Raw genomic sequence first — 12,268 nt, 5'->3', positions numbered from 1 at the left:
ACGTCAGAGGGCAGGGCCGCCAGCACCCCGGCCCCACTGCTGGGTCTGGGACGGGGAATCTTGGAGGCATCTCGTGAAGTCTGCCGTGTGACACACACCCAGCCTCAGTTGTGTAGAACAGCTTTCACTTTTGGTGATGAAAATAATCAATAAACAGTCTCTGCTAGGGGTAGCAAAGTTTTCCTGAGCCAAACTGAGGACTCTAGCCCAGAAGACAGCCTCTCAGGTAACCTGAGGAACTGCCCTGGAGAAGCAGGGTTTTCAGCACAGTGTTATGTCTTGTCAGAACAAAGAACATCAAGTCAGGGATGCATTCCTTCAAGGTTTAGAAAAACAACAGACCAGCACGTACTGAGTCAGTGTGGCCTTGGCCCCTGGGGAGGGAGGCTTACCATGGATGGAGGACCAGCACTGGCGTCCCGGGAAGGGAGGCATTTCATCTTTATTATTTTTTCTTTTTATAAATGTATTTATTTATTTTTGTCTGTGTTGGGTCTTTGTTGCTGCGCACGGGCTTTCTCTAGTTGTGGCGAGCGGGGGCTACTCTTCGTTGCAGTGCGCTGGCTTCTCATTGCGGTGGCTTCTCTTGTTGCGGAGCACGGGCTCTAGGCGTGTGGGCTTCAGTAGTTGTGGCTTGCAGGCTCAGTAGTTGTGGCTCGTGGGCTCTAGAGTGAAGGCTCAGTAGTTGTGGCACACGGGCTTAGTTGCTCAGCGGCATGTGAGATCTTCCCGGACCAGGGCTCGAACACATGTCCCCTGCATTGGCAGGCGGATTCCTAACCACTGCGCCACCAGGGAAGCCCCAGTCTTGATTATAACATGGACGTTCTTTACTTCTGGTCAGTGCACCCTTTTCTTGAATAATTAAAGCCGGCGTGCAGTGTGTGTTTAACAGGTCACACACAGGCTGTTTAGTCAGCACAAAATTCAAGTTAACTCACATAGAGGCCACAACAACTTGCCGCACCTCAGTGCAGGAGAACGTCTCCCGTCGGGTTGTAATGATCCTGCTCCGGGGCTGGGCCTCGGCTGAGCGGAGGGAGGCCTGGACGCCGTACCGGCCGGGCCAGGGCCACCTGCGGGCCACTCCCTGGCTGCTGGCCGGCACCTCAGTCGGCTGTCGGTCGGACACTTGTGCGGCCCCTCCATGGTCTCTGCTCAAGGGCGAGCTGGCGGCGTTTTCGAGCCCTGGGTCCCCACCGCGCTTTGCGTCTGGAGCCATGGAAGGCCCCGGCGCATGGCAGGAACGTGGATCCTACAAGGGGGGCCACGTGAGGCAGACGAGGGAGGAGAGACAGCACCGTGCTGCGTCTGGAAGCTTCGCTTCGCCACGCCACCCAGGGTGACATGTGACCTCCCTCTTCCCTTGAGTCCTCGTCTGTCACAGCTGCCTCCTGTTTGAGGCTCTCAGGCTGAGAGCAAAGGACGCCCTGTTGTCCCTATTGTCCCCAAAGAGCCTGGCCTCCGGCTCCCGCTGACGTCCCGGCAGCGGCCTGGGTGCGGGTGGCCCGCGGCCCCGTCCACGCCTTCCGCCGGTCAGACCTGCACACCCACTGCCCTTCACCTCCTTTTTTCTCAGTTGAATTACGCCATCAGCCTCTTCACACCGGGGAGGGGCATGGCCTGCTTTGAGAAGCTACTCATGCCCAGCCTGGCAAATCCAGGGGCTTCACAGAGCCCAGAAGCCACCTCGGTTCAGACCCCTGAGGTCCTTCACGGCCCAGCACGTGACACATCCGGGTAGGGACAGACCTTCAGACCATTCTCCTTCCTGCTCCGGGTTTGCTGGCGGCGCCTGCAGCACAGCACAGGGGAGGGTCCGCTCCACCACATGTGTCATCACAGTCTGTGGGAAGTGCGGTTTCAAACTCACTACCTGTGAGGACCGCTGCTTTAGAAGAAAAAGATCCTGGCGCGGTGCCTTTGGCTGAGGAGTGGTACCTTCCTTCCCACACAGTAAGATGTAGCTGTGGAGGGAGACTCATGTATCACTGGACGGACTGGCTGTTGCAGAAAGAAGGCTCCAAACGGCTGTGTGGTAACCATGGTGACGGAGAGGGTGCTGGTGACAGCAGGCTAATGTCTAACATGTCGTATTTCATCCAGTCCCCAGACAGCTCTCTCGGGCAGGTGCCGTCGTTACCCCCACTCCACAGGTGAGGAAACTGAGGCCCAGGAAACACAATCACGCGTTCAAGGGCACCCGGCTGGGAGGCAGGAGAAGAGCCAGGCGGTGTGGCCCCTGCCCTTCAGCATCAGGTCCTGGCCTGGGCTCTGGCCCCTGTGGAACGTGCATGGCCACAGGCCTCCCACCTTCGCTGAGCACCGGCCACGGCGCCTGCCCTGTGGTGGCCTTTGTGACACCACCCAGGGCACCTGGTCCTGCCCTGGGCACAGTGACAGCATCACGGGGCCACACGGCAGAGGCTGGACCACCAGGCTCTGATCCCACGTTCAGGGCCCTCTCGGGGTGCTGGCTGGGCTGGGCTCGGCCCCAGGGTGCGAGCTGCTCAGTCCTGCCCCCGGGAGGCCAGGACGGCCTGTGGGACATTGAGGAGTTGGGGATGCCAGCGCTTGCTCCTCTGATGGACCAAGGGTCACAAGAGAGGTGACCTGGCTGCCCACCCAGAGCGGCTGAACTAGATCTCGAGGTGGCACCCAGGGTCCATTGCTCAGGTTTCCTGCCGTGGAGGCTGGTGATGGGTGCAGGTCACACCATGACCCTCATTGAACATGGGCTGATCTCTGGGCCAGATGGGGGTATGCAGGGTGCTGTTCCTCATAAGTCAGGGTGATGTGTGCGGTTACTGCCAGTGTCTGGTGGACAGCGGGTGCGGGAGCCCAGGGCTGGCAGGAGAGCATTCTGCAGAGAAGGTGGGGCTGGGTCCAGGGAGCTCCAGCGTGAGCTGAGGGCGAGCTGGGGCCAGGTCAGCCTTGGACGCGTGCTTGTGCTCAGGGGGCGCTGGCTGGGGACCGGGTGGGCTCAGCAAACACTGAGTAAGGCCCTGGGGCACGGGGCAGAGTAGGGCCTGGCGGGTGAAGGACAAGCAAAGCCTCCTCCTCCTCATGCACCAGCGGCCACGGGGACAGGCGGTGAGGTGGCCGAGAGAGTCTGGGATTCTGCAGCCAGAGACCGGGGTCCATCCCCGTCGTCTCTCTGGACTTGAATTTCCTCTCTCTCATTGAGGTAGCTGTGGCCCTTTCAGACTGGATGTGTGTGTCCCCCCAGAATTCATAAGTTGAAGCCCCAGTGTGTGGGGGGGCCCTTGGGGGGTAATTAGGGTTAGATGGGTCATGAGGAAAGGCCACGTGACCACCTGACAGACGGCACCGTCTGCAGGCCAGGAGGGTCCTCACCAAGGACCCGTCCATGCTGGCACCCCCAGCCTCCAGAACGGCGAGAAAAGACAGGTCTGTGGATTAAGCTGCCCAGGCTGTGGTACTGGGTTATGGACACCTGAGACAACCGATACAGATTTTGGTTCCATGAGTGCGGCAGGGGCTTCTGTTACAAACCCTGAAAATGCAGAAGCAGCTTTGGAACAGGTGACGGAGAGAGGCTGGGAGGCTTGACGTTTGGCCTTAAAGGCAGTTCTGGCGAGGGTCCTTCGAGAGTGATCGTGAACAGACGCTGGTAGGTGCGTGAATGCTAAAGGACGTCCAGGTGGAAGGAGGGACACGCTACTGTTAATGGCAAGGAAGGCAGCCCTGGTTAGAAAGTGGCAAAGAGGGCAGCCTAGCTGTGTCCTCGTGTCTTGTAGAAGGTCGATGTTGGATATTTAGCTGAGGAGATTTCTGAGCAGCATTGAAGGAGAGGCGTGGTTCCTCCTGGTGGCTGGCTGTTAAATGCAAGAGGAAAGAAATGAGTTGATTGTTAACCAAAAAGGACCGGAGCTTGGACATTTGGAAAACCCTTAGCCTCACCATATTGTGCAAAATGAGAAAGCGTGCTCTGAAGAGATGCCAGGGATGTGGCCAAACCACCATTTGATAAAGAGACCACGGGTGCAACTCATGGACTAAACCAGCCGTCGCAGCCGAGCCAGGAATAGAGGTGGAATTAAAGCACCAAGGACTCTGCCAGCCTGAACTTCGGGGGTCAGAGGAAGCAGGGTGGAGGGGAGGACGGCTGTGGGGCTCCTTGGATTCTGCAGGACCAGACCACAGGGCTGTTTGGCTGCAAACATGCACTCTTCTTCCGTGAAAGGGATGAAGGGCCCTGAAGGCTGTTCAGAGGTGGCCTCTGACCAAAGCCGGGGCGGAGAGGGGGGCCTGGAAGAGAGGCGTTGACCAAAGAGGATTGTTCTCCAACTTGGGATCTAGTGGAACTTGCCTGGCTAAGTTTTGGACTTGCTTGGACCTGTCACCCCCTCCTCTTCCCATTTCTCCTTTTGGGAATGGGAATGTCTATTTTCTGCCTTCCTCACCTTTGCATTTGGGAAGCATGTAATTAGTTTGGTGTCACAGGCTCACAGCTGGAGAGGAAATTTGCCTCAGGATGAATCATAGCTCGAGCTCACCCACATCTGATTTAGATGATATTTAGATGAGACTTTGGACTTTAGACTTTTCTAAGTTAAAATTAAAATACCATATTATATCATATTAGGTATACCACATAGTGAATTGATATTTTTACACATTATGAAATGTTAACCCCGAGAAGACCAGTTTTCATCCGTCACCATACAAAGTTGTTGCAGTGCTATTTTTTTAATTAATTAATTAATTAATTAATTTATTTATTTATTTATTTATGGCTGTGTTGGGTCTTCGTTTCTGTGCGAGGGCTTTCTCTAGTTGTGACAAGTGGGGACCACTCTTCATCGCGGTGCGCGGGCCTCTCACTATCGTGGCCTCTCTTGTTGCGGAGCACAGGCTCCAGACGCGCAGGCTCATTAGTTGTGGCTCACGGGCCTAGTTGCTCCGCGGCATGTGGGATCCTCCCAGACGAGGGTTCGAACCCGTGTCCCCTGCATTGGCAGGCAGACCCTCAACCACTGCGCCACCAGGGAAGCCCTGTTGCAGTGCTATTGACTACGTCCCCTATGTGTACATCGCATCCCTGTGACTTATTTATTTTATAGCTGGAAGTTTGAACCTCTTAATCCCCTTTACCTATTTCTCTCCTCCCCCAACCCCCTCCCCTCTGGCAACCAACAGTTTGTCCTCTGTATCTATGACTGTGTTTCTGTTTTGGATTATTTTTTCATTTGTCTTGTTTTTTAGACTCCACATACACATGGAATCATACAGTATTGGTCTTTCTCTGTCTGACTCATTTCACTTGGCATAATACCCTCCAGGTCCATCCATGTTGTCGAAAATGGCAAGATTTCATGTTTTTATGGCTGAGTATATATATACACATTGTTGTCCATTGTATATATGTACCACATCTTCTTTATCCATTCATCTATCAGTGAGCACTTAGGTTGTTTCCATATCTTGACTATTATAAATAGTGCTGCAGTGAACAAGGGGTACATATATTTTTTCTAATTAGTGTTTTTGTTTTCTTCAGATAAGTACCCAGAAGTGGAATTGCTGGATCATATGGTAGTTCTATTTTTAATTATTTGATGAACCTCCATACTGTTTCCACAGTGGCTGCACCAATTTATATTCCCACTAACAGCACACAAGGGTTCCCTTTTCTCCACACCCTCACCAACACTTGTTATTTCTTTTCTTTTTGATAATAGCCATTCTGACAGGTGTGAGGTGATATCTCATTGTGGTTTGGATTTGCATTTCCCTGATGATTAGTGATGTTGAGCATCTTTTCATATGTCTGTTGGCCATTTGTATGTCTTCTTTGAAAAAATGTCTATTCAGGTCCTTTGCCCATTTTTTTATTGGGTTGTTTGGGTTTTTTTTTTTATATTGAGTTGTATGAGTTCTTTATATTTTGGATATCAACCTCTTATTGAATGTATGATTTGCAAATATCTTCTCTCATTCAGTAGGTTGCCTTTTCATTTTGTTGGTGGTTTCCTTTGCTATGCAAAAGCTTTTTAGTTTGATGTAGTTCTGTTTGTTTATTTTTGCTTTTGTTTGCCTTGCCTGATGTGCAGATCCAAAACAATCTTGCTAAGACTGATGTCAAAGAGCATACACCTATGTTTTTAGGAGTCTTATAGTTTCAGGTCCTACATTTAAGTCTTTAATCCATTTTGAGTTTATTTTTGTATATGATGTAAGAAGGTGGTCCACTTTCATTCTTTTTCATGTAGCTGTCCAGTTTTCCCAGCACCATTTATTGAAGAGGCTGTCTTTTCCCCACTGTATATTCTTGCCTTCTTTGTCAGAGATTAATTGACCATATAAGTGTGGGTTTATTTCTGGGCTCTCTAGCCTGTCCCACTGATCTATGGAGCTGTTTTTGTGCCAGTAACATACTGTTTTGACTACTGTTGCTTTGTAGTATAGCCTGAAATCAGAGGCTGTGATACCTCCAGCTTTGTTCTTCTTTCTCAAGATTGTTTCGGCTATTCAGGGCCTTTTATATGAATTTTGGGGTTTGTTCTAGTTCTGTGGAAAATGCCATAAGAATTTTGATAGGGATTGCATTTAATCTGTAGACTGATTTGGGTAGTATGGGCATTTTAATGACCTTAGTTCTTCCATGAACATGGTATATCTTTCCGTTTATTTGTATCATCTGCCGTCACTTTCCTCAATGTCTTATGGTTTTCAGAGTACAGGTCTTTCACCTCTTTCATTAAATCTATTCCTAGGTATTTTATTCCTTTGATGCGATTATACCTGGGATTGTTTTCTTTCTTTGTCTCTCTGATAGTTCATTGTCAGCAACAGATTTCTGTATATTGATTTTGTATCCTGCTACTTTGCTGAATACACTTATTAGTTCTAAGAGTTTCTTGGAGGAGTCTTTGGGATTTTCTATATATAGTATCATGTCATCTGCAAATAGTGACAGTTTTACCTCTTCCTTTCCAGTTTAGATGCCTTTTATTTACTTTTCTTACCTAATTGCTGTAGTTAGAACTTCCAATACTATGTTGAAGAACAGTGGCGAGAGTGGGCATCCTTGTCTTGTTTCTGATCTTAGAGGAAAAGCTTTCAGCTTTTCACCATTGAGTATAATTTAGCTGTGGGTTTCTCATATATGGCCTTAATTATGTTGAGGTATGTTCCTCTATATGTACTTTGTTGAGGCTTTTTATCATGAATGTATGTTGAATTTTGTCAAATGCTTTTTCTGCTTTTATTGAGATGATCATATGATTTTTATCCTTTGTTTTGTTAATGTGGTGTATCACATTGTTGGCTATACATTTGTTAAACCATCCTAGCATCCCTGGAATGAATCCCACTTGACATGGTGTATGATCCTTACTATGTATTGTTGGATTCAGTTTGCTAATATTTTGTTGAGGATTTTGGCATCTATATTCATCAAGGATATTGGCCTATAGTTTTCTTTTTGTGTGTTTGTGGTGCCTTTGACTGGTTTTGGTATCAGGGAAATGCTGGCCTCATAAAATGAACTTGGGAGTTTCCTTCCTCTTTAGTTTTTTGGAATAATTTGAGAAGGATGGGTATAAGTCTTCTCTAAATCTTGGGTAGAATTCACCTGTGAAGCCATCTAGACCTGGACCTTTGTTTGGGGGAAGTTTTTTGATTACTGATTCAATTTTGTTACTGGTATTTGGTTTATTTAGATTTTTCTATTCATGATTCAGCCTTGGAAGATTGTATGTTTCCATTCCCTCTAGGTTGTCGACTTTGTTGGCGTATAATTGTTCATAGTAACAATTTGTTACTCCTTTGTCTTTCTGTGGTGTTAGTTGTAATTTCTCCACCTAATCACCATAGGATAATGAGGAGATGATGGTGAGGACATGGCACTCATAGGCCATGTTACAGGTTTACTTCGTTTTAATGAAATGAATTGACTCCCTGAAAAATTTAATGTCACATTTTATAAATCAAATTCTATTCTCTTTGATTTCCTTTAATTTCAGAGATAATTTTCCATAATTTTAATTGACTTTTAACTGGCAACAGTTCTTAATTTAAGCTTTAAATTTTGTTTCCTTTGGCCAAGTTTTTGCATTAATATTTTATGAAACAAGGCCTCTGGGGACAGACACTATCATTTTATTATTTGTAAAATGTTTTCCAGTTTTTCTATAATGAATGAACGTCTCTTTTTTTCATATTAGATTTCCAGATGACTCTTTTAAAGTAGGATGTGACTTTATTTCAGGATGTGTGAGTGTGTGCCGGTGTGCTTGTTTCCCTAATGTCGCCTGTAATCCCTTCTCTGACGTAATGACATTGTTTGTATGGGAGGCAGAGTGCAGACCCAGGTGCGTGTGTAGCGTGAGAGCTGGAGCTTCTCATGCCTGCAGGCCTGGCTCCCGCCCGTTCCTATGCCTGGCGTAGCTGCCGTGCCTGGTGAGCTCCTACTCAGACGACGGCCCTTGCCACCCAAGGTGCAACTGGGGAGGGCAGCCTCGCCTGCGAGCCAGCTAGGCAGCCAGACGCACGGGTCAGAATCTCCACCCCCGTGCACCCCAGCACTTCATAGCACGACTTTAAGCCCATGCCTGTCCCCTGGGCTGGGGCACTTAGTAGGTAGGGGACACACAGTCTCCTTCTTTGATCACCTTCCCATGAAGCTGGGCCCTTCCCTGTGTCTTACCTGTCTGCCGTCTTCCGGAATCACTTCTCTGGTTGCACAGGTGACCATCGGCTTCTAATTGATCACTTCCTTGGTTCTAGATCAGAACCATTTCAGACCTGCTGAATCAGAATCCTTGAGGGCAGAGCCCCACATCTACATTTTATCGAACTCCCTGGTTGGTTCTTTGTGCAAGTTGGAGCCGAGAGCCCTGTGTTGGTCCCTGGGCTCTCCCAAGGCAAGGCAAGGCAAGGCAAGGGTTAACAGGAAGTGAAGTTGATTTTATTCATTTAACAAAAATGTAATGGCAGGGAATTCCCTGGCCGTCCAGTGGTTAAGACCCCACGATTCCCTGCCGACGGGCCCGGGTTTAATCCCTGGTCAGGGAGCCAAGATCCCATCAGCTGCATGGCCCTGCCAAAAACAAGCAAAGATGTACTGGGAGCTAAAGATTTTGCAAACTTGTTTTTTTGCAAACATTTAAAAATATCCAGACACACCATAAAAACAGCAACAGAATCACATTTTTGTGAGGACTTTAATAGTTTAAACCAGCTCTTGCACTGGTCTTAAACACTCGGTGAGCCAAACGCAAAGCCGGGGTTGGACCGGGGCTGCCCTGGGCTCCTGGCGTCCAGTGCGCAGCCGCCACGGTGAGCTCTGTCAGCGGAGGGGCAGGCACGGTGCGGGGTGGTCAGCTGCACAGGGAGCCGGGGCGTCGCAGGGAAAGGGCCGGCCCAGCTGGGTGGCTGGGGCCGTCATTCGTCTGGGGGAGCGAGGGCCCCTTTCTCTGGAGATGTGCCCTCCGCCCCCCGCAGGCGGTGGGGGGCCAGGGGGCATTGTGTTCCCACAGTTCAGATGTTTGGGGTCCCCCAGCAAGGCTGAAATGACTGAGCCTCGGTCATTCGGAGGGCCACTGGGGTGGAAAGTGACCCGTGCTCAGGGGAGGGGAATTAAGCCAGGTGCTGAGGCGGGGCTGTGAGGAAAGCGGTGGCCCCAAAAAGCAACAGGGCGCGATTCCCCGCGCCGCCTGGGCTTGCGAAGGCCCGGGGAAACCCCAGCAAACCCATGCTCCTGTAGCGTAAGCTGTTGGCCCAGATCCCCCCCAGCGCGCGTCCTCCCTGTCCCGCCGCCCGCTAGGGGCCCATCGGCGGGTTCTCGGCTGCGCCCACAGACCAGGGCGGCCCGGAGGGGCTGGACCGGCCCCCGAGCCCGCGCTCCGCTCCACGGGGCGTGTGGACGCGGACGTCTGGGGAGGGCGGCGTCCGCCGAGGTCAGTGGGAGGGTGACCGGTGGTGACTGACCACGGGGACCGACAGGAAATCCCCCCGCGTGTGGGCGCCCGGCTCCAAACCCGCAGCCGCCGGCCTCGCGCGCCCTCCGTTCCCGGGGCTCCTGCGGGTCCGCGAGGCAGGCGCTCGCTGATGGAACGTGCTCGTCAGGAGGAAGGACACCCGCAGGGCCCCCCGCTGGCGAGCCCATGCCCTCCATCGCGTCCGCTCGGCGGGCGCGTATCCGGTGCCCGCAGCGTTCTCGGCCCGGGCTGGACACGGGGGCGCCGAGACGTCAGAGCCACGTCCCCTGCCCGCATGGTGTTCTGGGGGAGCCCTGGGACGAGGCGGGTCGGGTGATGGCCCCCCCGTCGTGGACGGCACCACAGGGCCACTGGGAGCCCTGGGGACCCATCACGTGGCTCTTAGTTTTATTCACCTGTGTGCTTGCTTACACACACGTGCACACATACATACACATCATACATACACATACATATGTATACACACACGCACACGTACATGTACATGCACACATACACGCACACACACGCACGTGCACACATGCACACATACACCCATGCACACACTTGCACATACACACATACACGCACACATATATACACACATACATACACATGCATACACACATACAGTTAAATCACTTTTAAGAGTTTTGGGCTTCAGGATCGCACTTGACCATTTGATACCCTGTGGCTTTTTTTCCCGGCAGTGTTTGGGTGTCTGGCTGCGGCGTGGCTCCCCTTCCAGAGGCCCCGAGGTCCAGGGACCACCAGCCCACCAGAGCCAGTGCCTATCCTGCTGGTCTCAGGTTAGGAGACTGTCATCCTGGGAGCCCCTTCCTCTGCGTGGTGGCCACAGGAGCCCGGCTGCTTGGAGGACGGGGACGCCTCTGAGCCAGCTGCATGGCGCCCCCTGGTGGCCAAATGGCCGAAGCTCTCCTAAGTGTGCCCCACACACATCTCTCTTGGATGTTGGAAGAGGGCTGCCCTGTGCCACGTTCCCCGCACACCTGCTCCCCTCCAGGCCAGGGCTCGCCCGTGCCACCCGTGGACAGCATGCAGGACATCAGCTTCCATCCTTCCTATCAGTACCAGTGCTGGGAGTAGAGAAAATGTCAGATTTGTTCATACTAAAGTGTTATTGACTTACCTTGAGGATATGCACATCCCTAGTAAGTGCACTTTAAGGGGATCTCAGCACCACTGACTGTCCCCAGCTTGGGCGGGCAGAGGAGTCCCCATCCAGCCGCCGTAGGGTCCGGCGGGCCCCGTGACCAGAGCAGACTCTGTGGTGGCCTCACCGACTCAGGAGCTCTGTGTCAGGCTCCGTGCGCTGCCTGTTTCACACCACACCCCGTGCCAGCTAATCTGCATCCAATGTCAGAAAAGTAAATCCCAGGAGGGTCCTGGAACTGTCTAGATTCTAAGACGAGCACACTGCTCTGGAAGCATCTCTGCGTGTACACACTCCTCCTCCTCCACACCCCGCACTCACACGTGCACGCACACGCGCACACGCGCACCTCGGTTCCCCGTGTGGTACAGACCACACGGTGCTGCCGGGGCCTCCAGATGAGGCCGTGTCTGTACACATGGGTTCTGTGAGCCTGGGGCGGGGGGCGGCTAACGTGGAATAACCGGCCCCCCAGCCCACCCCCAGGTGAAGTTTCCAGGCTGGAACGCGGTCCTGCGATGGCGGGGCTGCTGTCGGATCGGCGCCTCCAGGCCCAGCTCTGTGCTGGCACCTGTGCCACATCTGGGGAAGGAAAGAGTTGGGAAAGCTTTCTGTCTCCGCTGTTCTCCTCTGAGCATCTTTACGGGACCGTGTTTAGAGTTTCCTGACAGGGTCCTACCCCCTCTCTGAAAACAAGGGCCTCCGGGAGAACTAACCCACTTGGCCTCCATTCTGTGTGTCTCTCTAGAAAGACAAGAAGCCCGGGCTGCTGAAGCTACTGGCCGGCGCGTCCACCAGGAAGAAGTCGCGCTCCCCGCCGTCCACCTCTCCCACCCACGACCCCCAGGCAGCGGTGGACGCCTCACTCCAGGGCGCAGTGGGGCCCGAAGTGTCCTCACTGTCGGTCCACGGCAGGGCCGGGTCCTGCCCCGTTGAGGGCGAGATGCAGGGAGCCTTGGGGTTGGAGCCGCTGCACAGGAAGGCGGGCTCCTTGGATCTGAGCTTCCCGTCGCCCTCCCGGCAGGCCCCTCTCTCCATGGCCGCCGTCCGCCCCGAGCCCAAGCTGCTGCCCAGAGAGAGGTAAGGGTGGGCCTGCGTCCTCCCGGGCCTGGGTGTGGTGGTCTGTGAGGTCTGGAGCCACGTTGGG

The 12,268-nt window shown here is 52.6% G+C and overlaps 1 protein-coding gene across 3 annotated transcripts in view; it reads left to right on the top strand.

The window, feature by feature from the left end:
• The window catches only part of SH3RF3 (SH3 domain containing ring finger 3), a 257,763-nt gene that overhangs the window by 201,552 nt on the left and 43,943 nt on the right, over positions 1-12,268 (top strand). For all 3 annotated transcript variants that reach the window (XM_082357317.1, XM_082357318.1, XM_082357319.1), the window contains one exon: positions 11,870-12,201. In XM_082357317.1, coding sequence (XP_082213443.1) covers positions 11,870-12,201 — 332 coding nt within the window. The remainder of the gene's footprint in view (positions 1-11,869; positions 12,202-12,268) is intronic.

This window comes from Balaenoptera borealis (assembly GCF_965194805.1).
Source record: "Balaenoptera borealis genome assembly, chromosome: 15".
Classification (NCBI taxonomy): Eukaryota; Metazoa; Chordata; class Mammalia; order Artiodactyla; family Balaenopteridae; genus Balaenoptera; species Balaenoptera borealis.
This window is presented reverse-complemented; position numbering and strand designations above follow the sequence as displayed.